The 25,285-nt window shown below is 37.1% G+C and overlaps 1 protein-coding gene across 1 annotated transcript in view; it reads right to left on the bottom strand.

Annotated features, from left to right (window-relative positions):
* CSMD3 (CUB and Sushi multiple domains 3) overlaps positions 1–25,285 on the bottom strand; it is a 700,075-nt gene that overhangs the window by 412,422 nt on the left and 262,368 nt on the right. The window contains exon 6 of the mRNA XM_070942050.1: positions 1,928–2,040. Within this exon, the coding sequence (XP_070798151.1) occupies positions 1,928–2,040 (113 nt within the window). The remainder of the gene's footprint in view (positions 1–1,927; positions 2,041–25,285) is intronic.

The following is a 25,285-nucleotide window of genomic DNA, read 5'->3' as shown; positions in this document are numbered from 1 at the left end:
AATATTGTCCTTTATTTACTTCATATTAATTCTATAACTCTGTGGTAGTTGTGATGGATCCATTAGAAATGTTGTTTTTTTTATTATTTCACCCCATATTGAACACTTCAATACTGCTCTGAAGAGTTGTTGAACTATTGCACAGCAGTTTCTGAAAAACTAACATTTGCAGGAATCCTTTTGGTGATGTTGGCCATGGTCTAAATATGTACAACACTTAAATATTTTATTTGTTATTTTTTTTAAAAAAAGTATCTTTGTTCTTTTTCCTATATGTGATGTAACTAAACACATGATCCAGAATTTTCCCATATAAAATTTTGACACTTTTAAAAAACATTTCACTTTCTACGAGTGCACATTTTCATTTTGCTTTACTTTCATAATAAAATTCTACAGATTTAATAGTAATTCTGAGTTCAGTTGAATTACAGCAGGTACACAACTGTCATTTTAAAATGCATTTAGTAGGGGACACAACTTAAAGACAAATATATAGTAAATTCATTATGTTGGTAACTTTTCCGCTTCAATTGCAAATGCTATCAAGGGGCAAATGGCGGCATTCACAGATATTTATTGGAACTTGTATTTCTCTGTGGCTTTATTTTGCAAATATCCAATACCATACGAGAAAATTTACTTTTATAGGTAGTTTAAAATTCAAGTTGGTTAGGAGATTCTGCAAAGTACTTGTGAAGGTGACTTATTCACGTATAAAGCTGCAGTTATTCTGAAGTTTTGAACAGATGTAAAGCCTCAGCATTATATTACATCAGAAAATAGTAACTTTTCCTGAAGTTCATGTTTTACAAAACCTAAATTGTAATTTACCAATTTTTTAAAGAAGTAAAAATAATGGGGTAGGAAACTTAGAAAAAAGAAATAACACTGCTTGACGTATAATTAGTACTCCCTAGCGGTATTCAGACTGTTTGAATTCAAGCTAATTCCCATTGAAGCCTAAAATAGATTTTCTTTTTAATCCTTTCACATCTGAACAGGCTCTTTTGCATCCGGATCAGGCTATTTCAAATATTTTGATGTGTTTCAAGCTCCAAAAAAACCCTGGCAAAATAGTTGTGGCAGCCTTTAAACAATTTATTTTTTTCTTTTCATGCAAATTTGCTTGTATTTAATAGAAGATAATAAATAAAAAAAAAAACTGGTTAGTAAACAAGTAAAAAGCTACTGCAGGCAATGAAATGTATTCTATTCAACAAAAGAACTCTGCTTAATAATGCTGCAATTACAGGTAGTCCTTGACTTACGACTACAACTGAACCCAAAATTTCTGTTGTTAAGTGAGACATTTGTTAAGCGAGTGTTGCTCCATTTTATGACCTTTCTTGCTTCAATTGTTAAGTGAATCACTGCTGATGTTAAATTTTGTAACTTGGTTGTTAAATGAAGCTGGATTCCCCATCGACTTTGCTTATCAGAAGGTCGCAAAAAAGGGATCACTTGATCTTGGGACACAGCAACGGTCAATAAATGCCAAGCATCTGAATTTTTATCATGTAAAGGCTGTAACTATAAAAAACCATCATAAGTCACTTTTTTCAGTGCAGCTGTAACTTTGAATGGTCACTAAATGAACTGTTGTAAGTCAAGGACTAGCTGTATACAAATAAGCATTGACCATAGCAGGATCACTATGCTGAAAAGTATAGCACAGTACAAACTGCATACTTCTGATTCAAATCTCTCTTAAATATGTGGGAGTTACAGGGCAAATAAACCTTGGTATTGAATGCAATTTTGTTCTTCTTGTAGAGCATGTCAGTTTCTGCATGTCTGAACTTACAGATAAGGAAGTTTTCCTCCTTTTTTAATGAGTGGTATATCTGTTTGCACCCCGACACCAACCCCCACTTCCATTCCTAAGTCTGAGAGAAGGAGGAAAAATGGTTTTCATTAAATATACCTTGATAAGGAGCACTAAATCCACGATATCGGTGGTTGCTGTCTGTTACAAAATGAAGCCTTAGCCAGTTTTTGTTGCTGATAACTGGAGGTGGGATATTCATTCCAGATAACCTGAATGAGAAAAAGACAAATAAGACAAACATATTTAACAGGATCAGAAATCCCCAGTTAGTCACCAAGGCCACTAACTCCTTTAAAAGGCACCAGAAAAGACTTGTACTCAGAAGAAAAAAAAAAATTAGGAAACTGTTGTGCATTATTTTGTATAATTTTGCACTTCTTTCAATTGGAATGGCGAGAAAGAATGATAAGATAGGACTTTTCTATTCTTTAGGAAAGAAACGCTAAATAAAGGACTTATGCTAAAGAATTGTAAATTTACTCCCAATATTGAGATAAAGCTTTATAAAATTATAATGTGTCATCTTCATCATGTTCATTATCCTAGCTCAGAACTTTCAGAATTCATTGGGACACAGAAATAGAGGGACTTTACATAGTAGAGATATGTAATTTGCATTTAAAAGGCCGGATAAATTAAAAGTGCATGCATGGATTTGTTCGAGTCTGACTTGAAGGGGAAAAAAAGTCTATTAATAGCTACAAAACATGATGACTATTTAAGTATTAGATTTATTTATTAGATTTTCATCCAGGTGCTCAAGGCAGTATACACAGTGCTCCAATTTTGTCTTCACAGAAACAACCCTCCAATAAAAGAGAAAATTTGTAGCTCAGAGTTGAACTGTGGAGTCCTTGGTGCTCTCTGAGCTTGATTGTTTGCTTGCAAAGGTAACATTCAGTTAACATCATAACTGATTATGGTTCCAAATTGGGTATTGAAATGTCTAAAAGCAAACAACCAAGCTTACAGGGCACCAGGAACTCCACCAAAACAACAAAATAAAAACAAGAGACTGAAGCAAAGTCACTCATTGACTTTCCAGGTCCAAGGATGGGTTTGAACTTGGTTATATCAGTACACCACAATGTCTCTCTATATGATTTCCCTAAAATCAGTACTGAGTTGACTAGCAAGATCAATTGCAAAGGACAATAGCAAAAAATAGCATGAAAGTCACTGTAACACAGCAGTTAGGAAGTTGGACCTTGAGTGTAAGAAGTTCAAGTTCAAGGGTCTCTGGAGATTGTGGGAATGATGTGATCTCAGTTGTCGGCAAACTGTGCTGGGTAAACAACATTGACACAAAGTCCTAATCTCATCAAAGACAGGATGTCTGGCAGAGACCCTATATCAAGATATACAAGGCATGGGGACCCAGCACGTAGCATTGTTTGTCACAGGAAATAACATGAGGGAAACACGAGGGATCCATATGGAATTCACAAGTTTTCTTTAGCCAATCAGTATCAGTAAACGTTGATTAATGTTTTGCCATAGTAGTTGTAAAATGACAATAAAAGGAAGCCTTTTGAATGGGGTCAGGATGCCTTCCACAAGGTACTTTCACACCGAAGGGCCTTCCCGTGAACCATCATCCTGCCTACGCGTCTTTCTTCATCGAAACAACAGGAGATTCTCAGTGATCCAGGTCATGGTTGCCCAAAGATGCTTTTTTCAAGAGGCAACTGGACTTTGTGGTTATTCTCTTTGTGGTTATAGCTTCTCATCCAAGAAGCTTCTTAATCTCTAGAGCTGAAAAAGCTTTTTGGATGAAAAATGAAACATCTTCAAAGAAAAACCAGAAAGTCCAGTTGCCTCTTGAAAAAAGCACTTTTGGTTCAAGTTCAAGTCTATTCCCTCCCTTCCTTTCTTCTTTCTTTCTTTCTTTCTTTCTTTCTTTCTTTCTTTCTTTCTTTCTTTCTTTCTTTCTCTCTCTCTCTCTACCTTCCTTCCTTCCTTCCTTCCTTCCTTCCTTCCTTCCTTCCTTCCTTCCTTCCTTCCTTCCTTTCTTTTTCATATTTCAAGATTCCCCATGTGTCATATAGTAACTATTTGATCACTTTGAGGATGTGGCCCACAGGCAAAAGTATCTCATAAGTTTTTTGGGGGTCAGGATATATCCTCACATACCCTTTCCTGAATTTCTAAAGAAATGAAAGGATATAATCAAATAAATATAGTTATTCACATATCCTGATGTAAGCTTTCAGGAGAAAGGGAAATGGGCTTTTATAAAATCTGAAAGTTGTGGGATCTCAGCAATAATTTTCTGAGACACCAAAGTAACTGTAGATCTGTGTCATGAAGTTGATTGTCTTTTCTAACTATCCAACCTTTTTAAATTATTTCTATAATCACCGTGATTATTAAGTGAATTACTTCCCTCTATGACTTTGCTTGTCAGAAACTAGTTGGGAAGATCGCAAGTGAAATCACACAATCCAAGGATGCAATTGTAAATACATGCTGGTTGTCAAGCACCTGAATTTTGATCACATGACCGGGGGGGGCTTCAATGGTCATAAGTGCAAGGACCGGTCATAAGTTCTTTTTTCAGATATGTGTCTTCAAACAGTTTCTAAATGAATGGCTGTTAAATCTATGAGTATCTCTACAGAGGTAGCAGAATAGTGATAGAAAATAAGATGCCAGGTGAAAAAGTCTATTTAATGAATGAAATGCTGAACAGTGGGAAAAGATTTGCAGATTCCTGTCTGCGAGAATACTAGAACTAAGATTCATCCAATAAATCTACTATTTATCAGGTGTTGACAAAGCAGTAATTCACTGAGCGTAATGCAAAGCAGCATATTTTTTTAAGGATTACTAGCCTTCGTGGCTTTAAAATTGTATGAGACCAAATTAAGAAAGATAGCTACATTAATAATTAATAGCTATTAGGTAGCTGTTTTCTATCAGATGCCTTCTGGGTATTATTGATGCCTGATGGAGATAGTATTATTTAGAACAGAACAAAACAGAACAGAATAACAGAGTTAACAGACCATGGAGGTCTTCCAATCCAGTTCAGACAAATGATTGTCCAATCTTTTCTTAAAAACTTCCAGTGTTGGAGCATTCACAATTTCTGGAGGCAAGTCGTTCCATTGATTAACCGTTCTAACTATCAGGAAATTTCTTTAGTTCTAGGTTGCTTCTCTCCTTGATTAGTTGTTGGATAAGTACATTATCATTGTCTATCAAAAGTTTATTCATATTGCAAAATAAGGCTCCTTAATAGTAGCAGCAGTGATGTCCCATGGCTAGTCAGCTTCTACACTACCCGTGCAGAATTTCCGAACAAAAACCAACAATCCCATGTTTTTTAGCAAATCCTGGCAACATGGCCTTGTTATAGTCACGGGAGTGCAAGACGTGATTTGACTGGATGGCACATGATTCTGGAATGGGAATATCACTGCTCCTTAATTTGGTAAACAAAACTGCTTCTTTTAAAAGCAGACTAGCTTAGAATGAGCACAAAACTTCTATTTTTTTTTTCTTAATAGGAAAGAGAAATCAAAATATGTCACTAAACTCCTCAAGTCTTGTGCCAGGTCTTAGAAGCAGTCCCTATCAATTAACTGTAAATAGTAGACCAAGAATGGAATCAAACTTTGATATTAGAATACATATTTAGGCTCAAAAGGAATAAGTACACAATGAAACTTTCTGTAGGAGAGATGCAACTAGAGGTGAGTACACAGTTTCTTAAAATTTCTGTGGCTGATGCATACTGATCGTTTGAATGCACAGTACTTAGAATATTATGAATTGTGTTCATTATTTTACATACAATATTAATTAATCCTTTGTTAATTATTAAAGTATTAATCAGGCACATTAAATCATAGGTTCATACAGTTGGAAAGGGCCATTTTAGCCATTGAGTCCAGCCTTCTCTTCTTCAGAGCATGAATCCAGACTAAAATACTCTACCAACAGTATTCTGTAGCTTCTGCTTGAGTGCATGCAATAATGGAAGCCTTCCTACCTTCTCTCCTGAATAACTGTTTCCACTGTCAAAGTGTTCTGATTGTCAATTTTTCTAAAAGACATATTACGTTATTTTATAGCAATAGATGAATAGAATGGAATGGAATGGAATGGAATGGAATGGAATGGAATGGAATAGAATAGAATAGAATAGAATAGAATAGAATAGAATAGAATAGAATAGAATAGAATAGAATAATAGCCGAGCCGAGCAGAACAAAGCAGAGCAGAGCAGAGCAGAACAGAACAGAACAGAACAGAACAGAACAGAACAGAACAGAACAGAACAGAACAGAACAGAACAGAATAACAGAGTTGGAACAAACCTTGGAGGTCTTCTAATCCAACCCCCTGTTTAAGAGATATACCACTTCAGACAAATAGTTGTCCAATCTCTTCTTTAAAACACTCAGTGTTGGAGCATTCACAACTTCTGGAGGCAAGTTGTTCCACTTATTAACCATTCTAACTAACAGGAAATTTCTCCTTAGTTCTAAGTTGCTTCTCTCCTTGATTAGTTTCCACCCATTGCTTCTTGTCCTGTCCTCAGGTGCTTTGGAGAATATACTAACTGAATATAGCTCTCTTTATGCCTTGAACTAGCCACCAATAGCATATCCTTAATTCATTTTCCCCAGTTTATCCTCATATTTCCTATGAACATCCTGTGTTAAATAACTCATAAAATTAAATATAAAATAATGCAATGGAAATTTTAAAAAGAAAGAAATAGAATCAACTGTCAACTACTCATCCCATGTCATGTAACATGAATTAGTATTCTTTTTCTTGGCCATTATTATCATACATGGGAGACATTGCCATAATTATTGAAGAAGGCATAGTAGTTCCATTATTCAAAAGCTTTGATATTTTGAAAGATCTACAAAGACATTTATTTCTTCCAACTGAACTTTTACCCATATTTACCCATATTTTACCCATATTTATTAAATAAATAGTCTTACAGAATTCATTGAGGCTTTCTTTTAAGTAAATGTTAATAGAATGGTGCTGTTAAACATCTCTGGCTTATGTGTGTTGAAACCCATTCAATCTCTTTGCACTCAAAATTAAAAGCAAAGAAGATACAGCAAAAGCTTTGTCTGAAATGTTTCATATTTTGAAATTTAATCTTTAACCTCCAAATGATGCAGTACAAAAATTAAGTGGAAATGTATTCTATACCAAATGAAATATTAGTACACAAAAACTTTCAGTTAACATAGATGGGGTGGAACAGGGGTGCAAGCATGGATGGGTAGAACAATTTCATTCTTAATACTCATTTATATTTTAGTCTGCCAATCAGGACACTTTTTTGATGTGATAGATTGGGTAGTAATGCAAATTATCCTCATTAAGCACATTGGTCTAAACCCTAACACTTCTGATTTATATAGTTGATTTCTTTGAGATTATTTCTATTGAAGTGATATTGCAAAGTGACAGGATTTACAAGGACTTCTGGCATGAAATATTTGTTTATTCCAATTATATACTTAAGTTTTCTTTTCAAAGTCAATTTATTTTCCAAACAAATTAAGAAGCTGTTGCTTATTATTATAATACATTTGCAGTAAAGCCACAGAAGCATGCCTAGCAATCTTTGAAGACACAATGTTATCCTATTTTTTTAAATAAATCTGTATTAATAATTCATATTTCATATAATGTCCAGACTGTTGAAGAAAATCAACAAGCAGGCAAAGGTGCTTAATGTGTTCGTGTATCAATTTTCTCTTGCAGTTCTATTAAAATTTGAACATATCAAATAACTCCCACAAGCTCTGTGGAATATGGATAAAATTCCCACATACGATTCTCTCCATTCATTTATCTATTGTTCTCACGTTGTCTTCATTCAATGCACATTTTAATAGTCACCTAATTCTGGAAATGTTCTGTCAGCCCAAATGATCAAATAAATCCAGGAAACTACCTTACAACAATATTTTCATTTAGCACACACATTCAAATGCTATACGTAAAGCTAAATCACATATTACCTCATAGCTTACTGGACTATAGGAAAAACTGAGGCAAATCTTTCATACTGGTTACATTTAAAATCTGGTCAAGTATGCTTTTGCTGCATTGCAACCCAGCACCTCATAACCTATTGACACTGAGGGGCAGCTGAGAAGAAGAAGAGTTAGAAATTCTCCTTGTGTTCCCTTTTTATGTCCTCCTCAACCATTTCTCTGTCTTTGAGACTGCTGATCTATTGCTTCTTTCACCCTGCCTTATCTCGGCATACAATTTCTTTCACCTCAAGTATTACCTATAACCCTCTCCTTCCCTGCAATTCTACAACCAAGTCTCTTTCGGTTAAATGACCAAAACCTGTTTCACTAGTCTGATTCAGGTTTGATTCCCATTTTCCAGCAACATAAAAATCACTTCCTCCAACAATAGGCAGGGAAAAGAAGAAGAAAAAAAAATGTTGGAAGCATATTTGTATTCTGTGCAGCACAGCCAGCTACCTACTCAACTAAATTATGTATGGTTGGTGATCTGATTTATCAGCCTGCCAGTGTAGTTCAGAAGCAATATACCAGAAACAAGAAAAGAAAGAAAGAAAGACTGCCTCTATTTTAAATAGCAAAACACTATGAAACAATAAACTTCTTCTAATAACTGACAAGTCATTCTGTCTCAGACGTGTGTGTATGTGTGTGTATATGTATATTTTATGTGTGCGCACATGCACATGTATATGTATAAGTATACAATATCTGGGTATGAGTGGGTGTTATTGTGGGTGTGCATGCACAGACCAGGTTTTCATTTGCCAAATGCTACATTTTTATCATTCCGAGCACGGATTCCCCTCCAGTTTTCAAACTCAGGCCTCACTTTCATGTCATAAGCATGTATCTAATAGAGATCAATTTTCGGATGAGTTAATCTCTCTAGAGAAAGCTTTATTTAAATCAAATCAGCATTGAATAGCTTAGATTAAATCCAAAACATCTGATCTGCAAATTAATCTATTTAAACACACTCAGGGGAGCAGGGCAGAAAGAAGCCTGAATGTTTTGTGTTCATCCATCTCATCTTAAATCTTGGAATGAACATATATCTGCTTTTAGTTAACTGAATTATCCAATCCACTCAAAAGTTTCATTTGTTGCTGAGAAGTTCAGAGAGCTTTTATTTGATTACACAATTACTGGAAAAGAGGAATGATATCTCTCTCTCTCCTGGTAGATTATTTGCTGATCTAATATGCCTTAATTCTAGAGGGACGTATTTTAAGGCAACTAACATCTAGGAGTGCATGTAAAATAAAACTTGGGACTTAAGTATTGAAGGAACATTGCTATTTGTCTCATGAAAGAAGAAAAATAATGCAGTAATGAATCAGAACAAGTAGATAACTCTCATGATGCAATCTCATATTGATTTACTTGGGAGTAAGCTATGCTGACCATTGGTAGTAGTGTTTAAAAACTGAATACATATTTAAAATTGTATTTAGTGCAATTCATTAAAGGCAAATGAAGCCTTTAATGAATAAAAAGAATACATAAATAATCAGTCCCTGCCCCCACCAAAAAAAGAAAAAAATCTCCCAAACTAGAAACAGCCATAATTTGAAAAAGGCTTACTTGTATAATATTGTGCTTAAAAAATGTTAAAATACATTAATAGAACAAAGGTTTCTAAAATATGGGAAACAATCACTATACATTATTTATTAAGCATTAAGTCAGACACCACACAGAATATTGTTATCAATTCTAGGTGCATTTTAAGAAAATTGAGGTCCAGTGGAAAGGTTCAGAAGAAAAAAGTGAGGTTATCCTATAAAAAGTGGGGTCCTTGGTGCTCTCTGAGATTGGTTGTTTTCTTGCAGACATTTCATTACCTAACTAGGTAATATATTCCATGCTAGAAGCGAGTGGGGTAAGGGAATGAGATTTGCTCTCTGCAAACCAATTCACTTCCAGCATAGATGATATTACCTAGCTGGGTAAGGAAATATCAGCAAAAAAAAAAAAACCAGCTAAGCTTAGAGCACCATGGATTCCCTACATTTCAACCCTGAGCTACAAATATTATTTTCTGTCTTTCTACAATGGAATACAAGTCTTAGATCCTGCAACTTTGAAGGAACTGGGGATATCCAGTATATAGAGAGGGAGGAGAGATTTCAGGAGAAGGAGTTGATCCAGGGTGGATTTCAGAACCCAAAAACAGGGATAAAAATCGAATATGTTAGCATCTCTGTCCCCACTGAAAAACTTGCTTAATGAAGTGCCTACCTGGGAAAGATATAATTTAAAAAATAGTTTGGAGAGGTTCATACATATAGTTCTGTTTTTAAGTGTTCACTATGGAATGGCACATGTAAAACTATTACATTTAAAAAAAATTAAAAACATCCAACATGATTTTCCAGTAAAATGCACCCCCCCCCAAAAAAACCCTAAATAATCTAAGTGGTCTAAAAGAGACAGGAATGGGCCCAAGGTCATCCAGCTAGCTTTCTGCCTAAGAGAGGACTAGAACTCATAGTCTCCTGATTTATGTATTTATTTTTAGTTTGGTACCTTTATGCAAAACATAGAAAAAGGATAAAAAATAATAAATGAATTTGATGAATTTAAAGCAAGTGGTAAGAAAAAAAAAGATACACATTTTAATGTATTTATTTATTTTATACCCCTCTTTATTATTTTAATAAATAACCCAAGGCAGTGAAGTCACACAATACTCTCCTCCTCCTCCTCCTCCTCCTCCTCCTCCTCCTCCTCTATTTTTCACACAATAACAACCCTGTGAGGTAGGTTGGGCTGAGAGAATGTGATTGACTCAAGGTCACCCAGCTGACTTTCATGTCTAAAGCGGTACTAGGACTCACATTCTCCTGGCTTCTAGATGGTCTCTTAGTTAACTAGTCTCAAACTGGTCTCATTTCTGTTCTTTATTTATAGCAGCTTCATTAAGTACAGTATCATTCGTTATACTTTTCTGTCTTCAAGTATATATGTTTTCTCTTTCTCTCTCTCTTTCTCTCTCTCTCTCTCTACACCCACCCACACACAAAAACAAAATTGCCTTTTGCTATTTAAATTTCCTACTTCACCCTTTTCAAGGAGCTCATCAAGTTATCCAGTTAGGACTCTCTCAATTTTTCTTCTTCTTGACATGGTCATTCTTCTCTATATTTTACCGTTTGTTTTATTTTATTTTATTTTTAAAATACAATAAATCTTTATTTTACCATTTGATCATTGTTCTTTTTTTTCTTCTCATTCACATACTTCTTCACTTTCATTCAACACTTCCACATTCATTCAACACTTACTCATTCTTAACCTTGTCATGTTTTATAGTCCACTTCTTCTTAAGTAACTCCACATTCAACTTACTTTTATGTTTCTCCTGACATATCCATATAACACTTTTTTTTAATAAAATAGAAAAAGAATTGCCTTGAGTTTTAGACATACAATACCCAAGCCACATGCGTGGTAAACTTCCTCTGAGAATGGTAATTCTCAGGACAGTGCTGCAAATAGTAAGGACATTATGATTACTCTCTAATAAGAATGAGGAACAAAGAAGGAAGCGAAAATAATGTGAATCTTGCTGAATTGTTATTGTGAATGACTGATTCCTCCTTTGGGATGAGAGATAGAGGAGGAATCAGGCTGGGTGAATGAGGAAAACCCTCTGCTGGCTAGTGTGAATGGCAGGGTAGGGTACCTGTAACTGGGTGAGCGACAGTGAGTAAGGTTGTGAATATGAATGAAGGATACTACAGTAGGAGTATCAGAATAGAATAGAATAGAATAGAATAGAATAGAATAGAATAGAATAGAATAGAATAGAATAGAATAGAATAACAGAGTTGGAAGGAACCTTGGAGGTCTTCTAGTCCAACCCCCTGCTTAGGGCGGAAACCCTACACCACTTCAGACAAATGGTTATCCAACATCTTCTTAAAAACTTCCAGTGTTGGAGCATTCACAACTTCTGGAGGAAAGTTGTTCTACTGATTAATTGTTCTAACTGTCAAGAAATTTCTCCTTAGTTCTAAGTTGCTTCTCTCCTTGATTAGTTTCCACCCATTGCTTCTTGTCCTGCCCTCAGGTGCTTTGGAGAATAGCTTGACTTCTTCTTCTTTGTGGCAGCCCCTGAGATATTGGAACACTGCTATCATGTCTCCCCTAATCCTTCTTTTCATTAAACTAGACATACCCAGTTCCTGCCACCGTTCTTCATATGTTTTAGCCTCCAGTCCCCTAATCTTCTTTGTTGCTCTTCTCTGCACTCTTTCTAGAGTCGCCACATCTTTTTTACATTGTGGCAACCAAAATTGAATGCAGTATTCCAAGTGTGGCCTTACCAAGGCATTATAAAGTAGTATTAACACTTCTTGTAGTTTTTATGGATGTTTGGAGGAGCTGGAAGGTGGGATCTGGTGACACTATAGTATCCCAGGGTGCCCAGTCCACCTCCCATTGATGTTTAGTAAGGACAATGGGAAGTTTTTGTCCCTGGTCTGGAGGGATTTGGTTTTGAGAATGCGGCTGCCATGGGATGGTGGGCAGGGATGGAAGCAGACCAGGACCCATTGCCTTGCACCCAAAGGGAGAGGAGAGGAGACATTGCATGAATGAAGTTAATTCCAATGTTAAGATTTTAACTGTGAATTCACATATCTGGATAGTATTTATAGTATACAAAAATAAGGATTTTCAAATGAAATCATTCTGGCAACTACAGGGATGCTTCTTCTATGAATCTGGCATATATTTTATTTTAGTATTTGCTATTCACATTTAAAGCATAGATTCAAAGACTAGCATCCTTGTAAAAAGAGAAAATAATACCAGAAGGAAAGCAGAAGGAGGGAGGCAGAGACAGAGAGTAAGAGAAATTGTCTCTGTAATGTTGTTGCTTCTCTCTATATTTTGTTGAAATAAACTGTTATTTACAATGATAAACAGAATATTAAGGTATGAAAATTTCTTCTAAGTTACCACCAGAACAAAAGAAATGACAGAACTGCTAATATTAAATCGGGAATAAATCTCTATTTATGTACACACATTTATTCCCTTTCTTCCTCTATTATTTCATGTATTACCAAATATAATTTATGATGACTTACGGTAGTTGGAAACATTTCTCTTATAAGTGCCAAGAAACTCACTCATGGAATATTTATATAAACATAAAATACTGTGATATACTGTCCACATCTACCCATTTAGCTCAAAATCACTATAATATATAAATAATACATTTAATATAATAAATGTTGTAATATAATGTGATATGATAATATAATATATTTCTCTCTTTTTTTTAATCTGTATCTTTAATTTCCTAAGGTTCTTAAATACAGAGGGAGAAGAGAAGAGACAGAAAGAAAATAAGCATAATAACAAAGCAAATACATTAGCTTCTAGCATCATCCAGAAGTTTATTTAGGCTCCTTGGTTGATTGATTATGTGTAATCAAGTCAGAATTAACCCTTTGAGATCACAATTTTTTCCACGATGTTCTGATCCCAGCCTGATGCTCCATGACTTCCAACCGTGCACCCATTGTCACTGTAATTTAATCCATTCATCCTGCTACTGTTTATCCTTTTCGCCTCTTTCCTTTCATTTTCTCTGCAGATTTCTAGGTTTTTGCATGATGTGTCCAAAGTGGGATAAATTTGAGCTTTGAGTAGATCTCTGGATTGTTTAATGACCCATTGTTTCTTTTCTTGGCTGTCTATGGTATTCTCAGACATGTCTCCAACATTCCAAAGCATTAATACTCATTATATCATGCTTTTCAGTTACATTGAGTGTTACAGAGAAAACCATTGTAAGTATAGACACGTCCATCATAACAGCTTTCAAAACATGAAGATTAGAAGGTTGGGAGAAAATTTAGGATAACAAAGACCATCCTGGGAGGTTGCTGTGAAGCAATCTAACTGGCTTGCACTTTGATAAATTGATATTATTGTGTGTGCCCATGCCCTCACAGAAGATATTTTCATGGCATATATTTTCTCAGTGTGCCTGGAAGGGCTGCAAACCTCTCGTACACAGTGTGTGAATTACTTTAGGTAGCCGAAGAAGATGTGTTTGGATTGGGATTTTTTTTCTTTGACTAGCAAATCACCAAATATATCACAACTTAATTTTAATATCCCCAGAGTTCTAAACTCTTTTGCTACATAATTCAGGATCTCTACTTTCTCATCTTTGAATATTAATAATCACAGCTTTGGCCTTACACCACTCCATATGTATATTTTCTTTTTCCTACGGGCATGCTGTAGATTCAATAGAGTATTAAATATGTTGTTTTAATGTTGTTTGAGTCAGAAGGATATTTTTGTATAGATCATATGGATTGACATTAAAAGCTTAAAATCTGTTAGTGCCATGCAGTGTTAAAAAGCACAAACAGAATGACATATTGTCTCTAAAATCTAAGAAATATTTTTACACTTTCACAAATAAATGGGCAGAATTATTGACAATTGAGTTGAAATAGAATGTAAGCTAACTTTAAAACAGTTTTTACTAGCATATCATATTTGACAGCAACAAAACAGATGAATTTTTATTGTATTTATTTATTCATTTGTCAAGCATGTATAAGATAACAGATATAAGTATAAACATGATTATGAATACAGGAAATGGATACGAATAAATGGGGACAGTAGGACAGGGACCGTAGGCACATTGGTGCGCTTATGCACACCCTTTACAGACCTCTTAGGAATCGGGTGAGGTCGACAGTAGACAGTTTAAGGTTGAAGCTGTGGGGGTTTGAGGCAGTGGTGGGTTCCTCCCGGTTCGGTCTGGTTCGGCTGAGCCGGTAGCGGTGATGATATGATGTCACTGAACCGGTTCTCCCCCCCCCGCCCTCCCACCCTCTCACCCCCCCACGTTATTCTTACCTTTTATTTGGTCCCACCCCCAATCTATTGCTGCCTCCTGAGTCCCAGCTGATGACTAGAGGGAAAAAAACTGTTTAAACTCTTGCCGCAGGGCTTCAAAGGGCCGTCCTACAGCTGATCAGTGTTAAAAGCAAACAAATGAGTCGGGTCGTAAGTGCAAGGACTGGTCGTAAGTGCGAGGACCTTCCAGAAATGACTCTGACCAGCTAGCCATGCCCACCTAGTCACATGACCTCCAAGCCACACCCACAAAATAAGCCACGCCCACAGAACCAGTAGTAAAAAAATTTAGAACCCACCCCTGGTTTGAGGATGTAACAACAGGGTCATTGTTGCTGAAGTCGTATTTTCTGTAGTCGAGTTTGGGGTGGTTTACCTTAAGGTTGTATCTATTGTGTGCTCGTGTATTATTGCGGTTGAAGCTGAAGTAGTCATTAATAGGTTTGATGTTGTAGCAGATAATTTTATGTACTATGCTTAGGTCAGACCGAAGGTGGCCTAAGCCCAAAATTTCAAGCCTGGTGGAATAAGGTATTCTGTTGTGAGCAGAGGAGTGGAGGAATCTTGAAATATCTCTGGATTTGCTCAATTGTTTTAATATCTGATATGCAGTGTGGGTTCCAGACAGATGAACTGTATTCAAGAATTGGTCTAGCAAAGGTTTTATATGCCCTAGTTTGCAATACAACTGCAAACTAGGGCATATAAGAAGAAGCTTCGCAAGATTAGGTTAACAACTCTTAATACCTTTTTGGCAATGCTGTTACAGAGAGCTCTGGCACTTAGATAATTAGAGATGAGTACTCCAAGGTCCTTGCAGAGTGAGGGACATCTATGAGGTCATATCTTCTATCATTCTTGGGTTTTTTTTAAGTGAAAGGAGCACTTTGGCAATACACATCACTGCAAATGATGTATTCTATTTTGTGCTTTAAGTACTTGGTGGTTATTTAAAACTTGTGCTGCTTTAATTCTTTCTTCCCACATAGGAATACTGATGAATATTCACTGTTCTCCAATCTTGGTAGCAGCATGAACAGGCAAGTTCCCAGACTGGCTTCAGTTCTGAAACTTCAAATTGCTTGACAGATGCAAAGAGTTACTGTATACATCCTCCCACCTCCCCAACTTAATTCCCACCTCCGCCCCAACTTTCAGGTTAGTCCTCAAAGAGACAAGCAGCCTCAGGGAACACATAACAAAGATATTTTGTGTGGAATTTTGTCTATAGAAAGTTCATGGGTAGACAATGTTGGAAGTAAGGGTGAACAATGTTTGTCTTCCTGCCTTTGGACTTATAATGCAACATTTGCAAACATACATTCTTAGTGGAATGCAAAGTGAATTAGTTTTAGGAGTTTGTGCATTGCAATGAATCAAGAAAAATGATAATTTCTTGGACAAGAGAGCTAAAGCTCTCCAAAGGTACAGAAGAGCGAAGAGAACACTAGAGGAAAAAGAAAAACAATGTTCCCTTTAAGGACAACACATGGAAGTAAGTGATCCATAAAAACAGAGCAATTAAAGAACATGGTGCCAGCAGAACTTAGGAACCAAAATTAGTCTCTCTCTTTCTCTCCAAAGACAATTAATAGCCGGCTAAGTGAAACTTGCTACTGACACTGTGATAGACCTTGAAGAAATCCAAGAAGCATCTTAAGAAAGAACAGATGTGACATGATGGTAAATGATACCCTGCTGAAGGGAACTGAAGCATCTGTGTGCAGACTCAATAAGACTTTGCAGTCAGGATGTATATTGCCTTTCAGGTAATCTCCAGGTAACAACAAAGAGATTACCAAGACTGACCATAAATTATACTTAGTTCATGTGGAGATGAATATTATAGCCAGAAGAGAACCTAAATCTGAATACTAAATGGCATTGGGTAAGGAAGTGGAATATATTTGGAGCTTGGATGAAGGAGATGGATAAAAATAAACAAGAATATTTTCAGTTAGATTACCCTGCTAATATCTCAGAATATGAAAAACCAAAGATAAATGGCTTTATCTTTAAAAAAGATAAATTGGTTTTATATAATTATATAGTTTCCTATAGTTAGGAAAAAGCCAGGAGGGCTCAGTTGTTAGAATGCAGTATTGCAGGCTAATTCTTCTGACTGCTGACTGCTGGCAGTTCAAATTTTACCAGCTCAAGGTTGACTCAGCCTTCCATTCTTCTGAGGTCAGTAAAATGAGGACTCATTGTTGGGGGCACTATGCGGACTCTGTAAACCACTTAGAGAGGGCACTATGAAGCGGTATTTAAGTCTAAGTACTAGTGCTAGGAAAAGTACAGCAAGAACAATGTTTGGTTACAGTACAATTAATGACTGAATAACATCAATTGTTATTGTGCTCATCAGTTTTTACTCTAATCGCTGATGCAAAATAAATTTCATGGTAGAGAACCAGAAGAACTTTGGGCCAAAATTATTTAATATACTTTTAAATGGTTTTTAACTTTTGTATGATGTACTTTTATCTTGTGGCTGTTCACCACCCTGAGTCCTTCGGGAGTAGGGTGGTATATAAATTAAATTAAATAAATAAATAAAAATAAAAGGACTAAAAGAAGTCATTGAGGATAAATGTGAAAAGTGACTGCCAAATATGGAGAAATTGAAGAAAACAAACTGAATGTCAGAATAAACCAAGACATGGACCATAGACTAGCCCTTGGTATAGTAGTTATGAAAGCCTTAGAAAAGGTATTCAGATGCCATGATGTGTCTATATCTACAAAGATCAAAATAGTGCAATCAGTGGTATAGCTTGTAATACTCTATGAAGAAGCAAAGAAGAAAGAATATTGGTGTTTTTGAAGGTTTCAAAATGTGCTCACCAACCAAAAAAGATAGCTTAAAAATATGTTGGGATATTCCCATATAGTATATAAAGCACTATATGGTTGAATGATTTGAATATTCAGAATATCAGTTTTAATAAAGATTTAATAAAGATATTGCTTGTCATCTGATGAATTCAGTTAACATTCAGCTGACTGTCATAGCAAGATTTATTTATGAATCAAAATGTGTTTTGTGGCCATTCAGGTATAAAAGTGGCTACTCCAGTGGTGGGTTTGGCCGAGCCGGTAGCGGTGACGATATGATGTCACTGAACCAATTCTCTTTGTTCGGGAGATGGGCCCTCCCGCCCCCCCCGCATTATTCTTACCTTTTAATTGGCCCCTCCCCCAATCTATTCACTGCCTCCCGAGTCCCAGCTGATCGGCTAGAAGGAAAAAAACTGTTTAAACTCTTGCTGTGGGGCTTCAAAGGGCCGCCCTACAGCTGATCAGTGTTAAAAGGCAGTGTGGTGGTAGACCAGTGTGCTCGAAAAACAAATGAGTAGACCAGTGCCTTCAAAAGCAAATGAGTAGACTGGTGCCTCCAAAAACAAATGGGTACACCGGAATGCTCCAAGAACAAATGGGTAGACCGGTACAGCTCTGCAAGCAGTTAAAAGCCTGGTAGACCAGTACCTCTGCTAAATCCTAAAGAATTGTCACCACACCCACAAAATAAGCCATGCCCATAGAACCAGTAGTAAAAAAAATTAGAACCCACCCCTGGGCTACTCCCAATTATGACCCTACCATCGTATATGTTTCTGACATAATTTCAATATTATTATATAAAATTGTATTCTGTATTGTTAACATGTCATTTGAATATCATTCGGTCTAGCAGAATTTTCAGCCTAGATTGACAGATAAAATTGTCAATCTAGGAACAATTCCAAAGATGAGGTCAGGATAAATAGCAAGCTTTGTTTTACAGTTCTTACACAATCTTTTATCCAAACTACCCAAAAAGAAAAGATTTTATTATGGAAATGTCATTAAAGAATTTTATTTTTATATCAGAATAGAGTAGTTCTTTAAAATGCAATATCATCTATAACAAACTTTGTAACCCTGCATTTAGTTTTAATAGGATTTTACTAGATCAGTTCTATCTAAAGTAAAGCATAAGCTTTCGTTGATAGAGAGTATTCTTTGCATATATAAGCAATTAGGAGTTGAATTTCAATACTACTCTAAAGGGATAAAAATATTAACATAATGCATCTAATTAAGAAATCTGAGCTAATTAAATTTTGTAGATCTATTTTTCCCTAACATATGGTGAGGTGCTTTTGCATAACAAAATACATTGATCTCATCCCACAATATGAATGACATGCTTAGGATAGAGTGTTCCTTCAATCTGCAACTTCAAATTAGCCATTATTAAATTAGCATTTTAATTCTGTGTTATAGTTTATAGAATGTACTTGGGAAACAAAACTGTTTTGATCTGTATATATTTAACCATCTCACTCATCTAAACATCTTCCATCCTTAAAAAAATGAAGAAAACAAAACAACATGTTTTTCAAGTATAGAATAAAGTTGCCAAATTGCTGTACAAAAGACAAATGATGTATAGTATTTTTTTTAATCCCACTAATGACTGGAGTAAATTAGGCTTTTAAAATAATTAGGCTAGAGATATGTCTAAACAGTGTAATTGTGTGAGAAATCATTGACAAATCTGAATCTTTTCACCATGGATAATTGACTCATTTAAGTGGCGATGTGAATAATCTTGCTATAGCAGTCATTAAAACTGAAAGTATGCAGAGCACCTTGGATCTGAGGAGAAACTGAAACATCTGTGGCCTTTTAAATATTATTTGAGGTTGTCATCCCAGACTACTGTCTGTGGCAATAACTGGAATCCCAAATCCAACTGGAGGACCGTAGCTTTTATTTAATTATTTTATTCAATTTCTGTAGCTGCCCATCTCAGTCCAATTGCCTCTGGGGCAGCAAACAATATGGCAATTAAAACCATAAAAGCACAAATAAACTTTCTTTTTCCATCTAAAAAATCCATGGCAGCGGAATTGTTTCGAGTCGAATCTAACTGACTCTATGATGAGTGTCTTCAATTTATTTCAGCTTACCGTTTTCAAACATGCTTTCAGAAATGCATATCGCTGCGCAGCAGTACAAATAAAAAAAAATTACAGATGAAGTGTTAGTAACACCTGACATCATTTCACTGTCAAACTCCATGTAGCTCCCAAACCAAAGAATCAAGAAACATACAAGTTTCAGAAAGGCATCTTTAATGCTAGCCTGAGGTAAAAACATAACCCTGAAAAGTGTAAGTGTAAATCCCCAGCCAGACTCATGGTGAGTTGTTTAAGGCAGATTTTGTTGAAATACTTTATTCCTAATGTTCTCACTTCAGGGCTGGTTTGATTCTTCTCATCTAAACTGTATTTATCCTCGCTTCCAGTGCAATATTTCCATTAGAAAGAACTCAGTGAAATTAATTACATTTTGAGAAATAAGAAAGCTATCTTATTCATGCTTTGCCTAGCCTAATATTATCTGCTTTAGCTGGTCCTTTGAGAACAAAGATTTGATCTGTGCCATTGATTTTATTAAACAGAGGAGCAAAGCCAACTAACTCACAGTTTAGTACTAAATACCTAATTTCTTTATTTTGTTTTACCATATGGTGTACATAGCCAGGCAAATCTACAATGTTTTTGTTTTGTTTTTTTATCACAGAGAAGTTCTAGCAGCCCAACATTGTCAGTTCATTTGGTTAATGCATGTGTGATACCAAAATATACCACAAGGGGCAAGCTAGCTATGCACCAGCTGGCTAGCAACATTTAGGGGATATCAGGTCATCAAGGCTTTCTTCCGCCAATCTCGCCTCGTATACAGGCAGGTGCAGCACTGGCTCCTGCTTCCACATGAAATGCTGCTAGCTTTTCCTAACTATCTTTTCCTAAAGATAAAGGTTCCCCTCGCACATATGTGCTAGTCATTCCCAACTCTAGAGGGTGGTGCTCATCTCCATTTCAAAACCGAAGAGCCAGCACTGTCTGAAGACATCTCCGTGGTCTGTGGCCAGCATGACTAAATGCCAAAGATGCATAGAACACTGTTACCTTACCACCAAAGGTGGTCCCTATTTTTCTACTTGCATTTTTTATGTGCTTTCGAACTGCTAGGTTGACAGAAGCTGGGACAAGTAATGGGAGCTCACCCATTACGCAGCACTAGGGATTCGAACTGTTGAACTGCTGACCTTCTGATCGACAAGCTCAGCATCTTAGCCACTGAGCCACCACATCCTTTTTCCTAACTAAGTGGTACCTATTTATCTACTGGCATTTTTATATGTTTTTGAACTGCTAGGTGGGCATGAGCTAGGGTCCTGTGGCTCCCGAGGACATGGACAGGGTCCTGGGACGGCTGAACGCGACCACATGTTTATTGGACCCGTGTCCTCCTGGTTGGTACTGGCTTCTCGGGAGGTGACATGAGGCTGGCTCCAGAAGATTGTTAATGCTTCTTTGAGTGAGGGGGTCCTGCCGGCCGCTTTGAAAGAAGCGGTTGTGAGGCCCCTCCTCAAGAAGCCCTCTCTGGATCCAGCTGTTTTGGCTAACTATCATCCAGTCTCCAACCTTCGCTTCATTGCGAAGGTTGTTGAGAGTGTGGTAGCACAACAGCTTCCCCGGTACCTGGATGAAGCTGTCTATCTAGACCCGCTCCAGTCCGGCTTCCGGCCTAGGCACAGCACGGAAACGGCATTGGTCGCGTTGGTGGATGATCTCTGGAGGGCTCGGGATAGGGGTTGCTCCTCTATCCTGGTCCTGTTAGACCTCTCAGTGGCTTTTGATACCATCGACCATGGTATCATGTTGCATTGGTTGGCGGGGGTGGGGGGGCACCGTTCTGTGGTGGTTCTCCTCCTACCTCTCTGACAGGTCGCAATCTGTGTTGACAGGGGGGCAGCGGTCGACCCCGAGACACCTTGCTTGTGGGGTGCCACAAGGGTCGGTCCTCTCGCCCCTTCTGTTCAACATTTATGTAAAGCCGCTGGGTGAGATCATCCGTGGCTTCGGGGTGGAGTTCTATCAGTACGCTGATGACACCCAGCTGTACATCTCCACCCCGGGCCACCCCAACGATGCCCTTGAAGTAATGTCCCAGTGCCTGGAGGCCGTGCGGGCCTGGATGGGGAGAAACAGGCTCTGACTCAACCCCTCCAAGACTGAGTGGCTGTGGCTTCCGGCGTCCCGATATAGCCAGCTGACGCCATCGCTGGCTATTGGGGGCGAATCACTCACCCCCACGGAGAGGGCTCGTAACTTGGGGGTCCTCCTGGACGCACGGCTGTCTTTAGAAGATCATTTGACGACCGTGGCCAGGGGGGCTTTTTATCAGGTTCGCCTGATACGCCAGTTGCGCCCCTTTCTAGATCGGGACTCCCTACGCTCAGGCACTCGTCACTTCCTGCCTGGACTACTGCAATGCTCTCTACATGGGGCTCCCCCTGGGGTGCACCCAGAGGCTCCAGCTGGTCCAGAACGTGGCCGCATGGGGGATTATGGGGGCGATGAGGCGCTCCCATGTGACACCTCTCCTGCGCGAGCTGCACTGGCTCCCAGTGGTCTTCCGGGTGCGCTTCAAGGTGTTGGTGACCACCTTTAAAGCGCTCCATGGCTTAGGGCCGGGGTACCTACGAGACCGCCTTCTGCTACCAATAGCCTCCCATCGGCCAGTACGCTTGCACAGAGTGGGCCTCCTCAGGGTGCCGTCCGCCAGACAATGTCGGCTAGCGACCCCCAGGGGGAGAACCTTCTCTGTGGCGGTGCCCACCCTCTGGAACAACCTCCCCCCAGAGATACGTACAATAACAGACCTCCGTATTTTTCGTCGGGCCCTGAAAACCTATTTATTTCAACTAGCTGGGCTGGCTTGAGTTAAATTTTAAAACTGACTTTAAATTGGGTTGTTTTAATTTACGGCCAAAATATCTAATTGTTTTAAATTGTTTTTAAATTTTGTATGTCCTGTTTTTTACTTTGGCTGTTCACCGCCCTGAGTCCTATTTGGAGAAGGGCGGTATAGAAATTGAAACAAATAAAAATAAATAAATAAAATGATGGGAGCACACTCTGTATTGCATTTGTCATGGGCTTGAACTGCCAGAGTGCCAACCATCTGTGGCCCAAGAGTGCCGACCATCAAAGCCACTGTGCCTCTGCACCCCTTACTAGATTCCTAATAATATTTTCTTATGAACACTAAAATGGATGTTTAACATGCATGAAGGATTTTGTAGTTCTGATTAGTAACTATTGATACATTTATATTTCATTAAATTTTCCATTAGGTAGTTAGGTTTTTTCAATCTCTGGCAAAACGTGGGTCCTATTGAATGAGACGTCCAAGATTTTGAATTTAGGTTATTATAGAGTATACATAACAACTGACCAAATAAGATTAAAGAACCATGGCCTACTTTCAAACAATTCAATTCATTAATCAACAATACTTTATTGTTCAAAACTTTACTTCCATTTCAGTAGGCAATTTCAGTTATACCATTGTTCCACAGAACATAAATATCTTAATTATATACCACACAATAATATCTACTTGCAAATTAATATTGCAGTATGGCCTTATTTGAAATAGTAAGAGTATTCCTGGTAATGAAAGGATATCACAAATATTATGCAGTTTCCCAAAAGGAATATATAAACATTTTCCTTCCAAGTGTCGTTTTATACTGATTTTGTGACTTTACAAAATTTAAATGCAATTTTTTATAACAATAATTTTATTATATATTAATATATTGCAAGAAATATTGATCAGATAACTAATTCAATATATGTTATTTTTGTTATACAATAACAATATAATTAAAAGTCCACTCAGATAGGGTACTCTGAAAAGCAAATTGTACATTTGTGATGCAACCACTATCATTTACTGTTCTTCTATATTTGTCATATTAGAGATTAATAAATATAGCACAAATATCTGATAACATCAGATTTCACATCAATTGAAAAATGAAAGCAATGGTAATCACATCATAATAACTATACATTTCTAATGTCTTAGAAAGTAAAAGAAAAAAATCAAAACGAAATCACTGTTATCCCTCCAATATGAAAAAAAATAGTAAAAATACAGTATAAGAATATATTTTAATGGTAACAACATTATAGTCTTTTATGATCCCTTTAATCAGCAGATAAACATGCAAAATAATAAAATGTAACTCTGATTCATATTATACAAAACACAATTGGGGGAATTAGGCACAAATTTGAAATTTGCAAAATTACACAAACCCAATCACTATCAATACTTGTCAAATTGAAATTGATTTCCAAATTCTTAGGCTAGGTAGACAAAAGACTATTAGCATATCTATGCTGTACATCAAGCATAAACTACACAAGAGGTAGAAAATAACCCTATTACTTTTCTTTGATCGTTATTAATTTCATTTTTTTAAAAAAGGATGTGCATTTCTTATCTTGGAGAAGCATTAAACTATGCAAAGTCAATCTAATTAGTAGCAATTAATTATCTTTTAGACAGCAGCTGGAATATTTATCTAGCATATGGCTAGATGTTTTATACAGTATAATTGAGTTGATTAAGCTGGTGGTCAGAATCTCAGCTCACCCATAGAACTAAAACTGATCACAGATTTTCAGAACAGTCCAACATTAATAGCACCTTTCACTGACCAGAACATTCATACTAGCCATGATTTTCCCCAAATATGGCTGCTATGCTATGCTACTGTATGCTACTGTATGCTATGCTATGCTATGCTATGCTATGCTCTGCTATGCTCTGCTATGCTATGCTATGCTATGCTATGCTATGCTATGCTATGTCTGTCTATCCATCTATCCATCTATCCATCTATCCATCTATATCTATCTATCTATCTATCTATCTATCTATCTATCTATCTATCATCTATCCATCCATTCATCCATCTATCTCTCCCTCTCTCCCTCCCTCCACCCACCCACCCACCCACCCACCCATCTATCTATCTATCTCTCCCTCCCTGCTCCCCTCCCTCCTATATCTATCATCTATCTATCTATCTATCTATCTATCTATCTATCTATCTCTATCTATCCATCTATCTATCCATCTATCCCTCCCTCCATTCCTCCCTCCATCCCTCCTTCCCTCTCTCCCTCCATCTCTATCTATCTATCTATCTATCTATCTATCTATCTATCTATCTATCCATCTATCCCTCCCTCCATCCATCTATCCCTCCTTCCCTCCCTCCCTCCATCTCTATCTATCTATCTATCTATCTATCTATCTATCTATCTATCTATCCATCCCTCCCTCCCTCCCTCCCTCCCTCCCTCCCTCCATATCTCTCCTTCCCTGGCTCCCTCCTTCCCTCCTATATCTATCTATCTATCTATCTATCTATCTATCTATCTAGCTAGCTAGCTAGCTAGCTAGCTAGCTAGCTAGCTAGCTAGCTAGCTAGCCATCATCTATCATCAAGCTATCAATACACACATACTTACACACTTGCAAATAGGGAATTAGATAGAGTCATTTAGGAAGATGTTACAAATAATAATTAAACTATATCACAGCTGGATGCTCACCCACAGAAGGAAAAAAAGAAGTAACCTTATTTTTTTTTAAGTGA

Source organism: Pituophis catenifer, unplaced genomic scaffold (assembly GCF_029215685.1).
Source record: "Pituophis catenifer annectens isolate HBS135680 unplaced genomic scaffold, rPitCat1.0.hap2 SCAF_3, whole genome shotgun sequence".
Classification (NCBI taxonomy): domain Eukaryota; kingdom Metazoa; phylum Chordata; class Lepidosauria; order Squamata; family Colubridae; genus Pituophis; species Pituophis catenifer.
The sequence above is the reverse complement of the archived record's forward strand: the minus strand, read 5'-3'. Positions and strand labels throughout refer to the sequence as shown.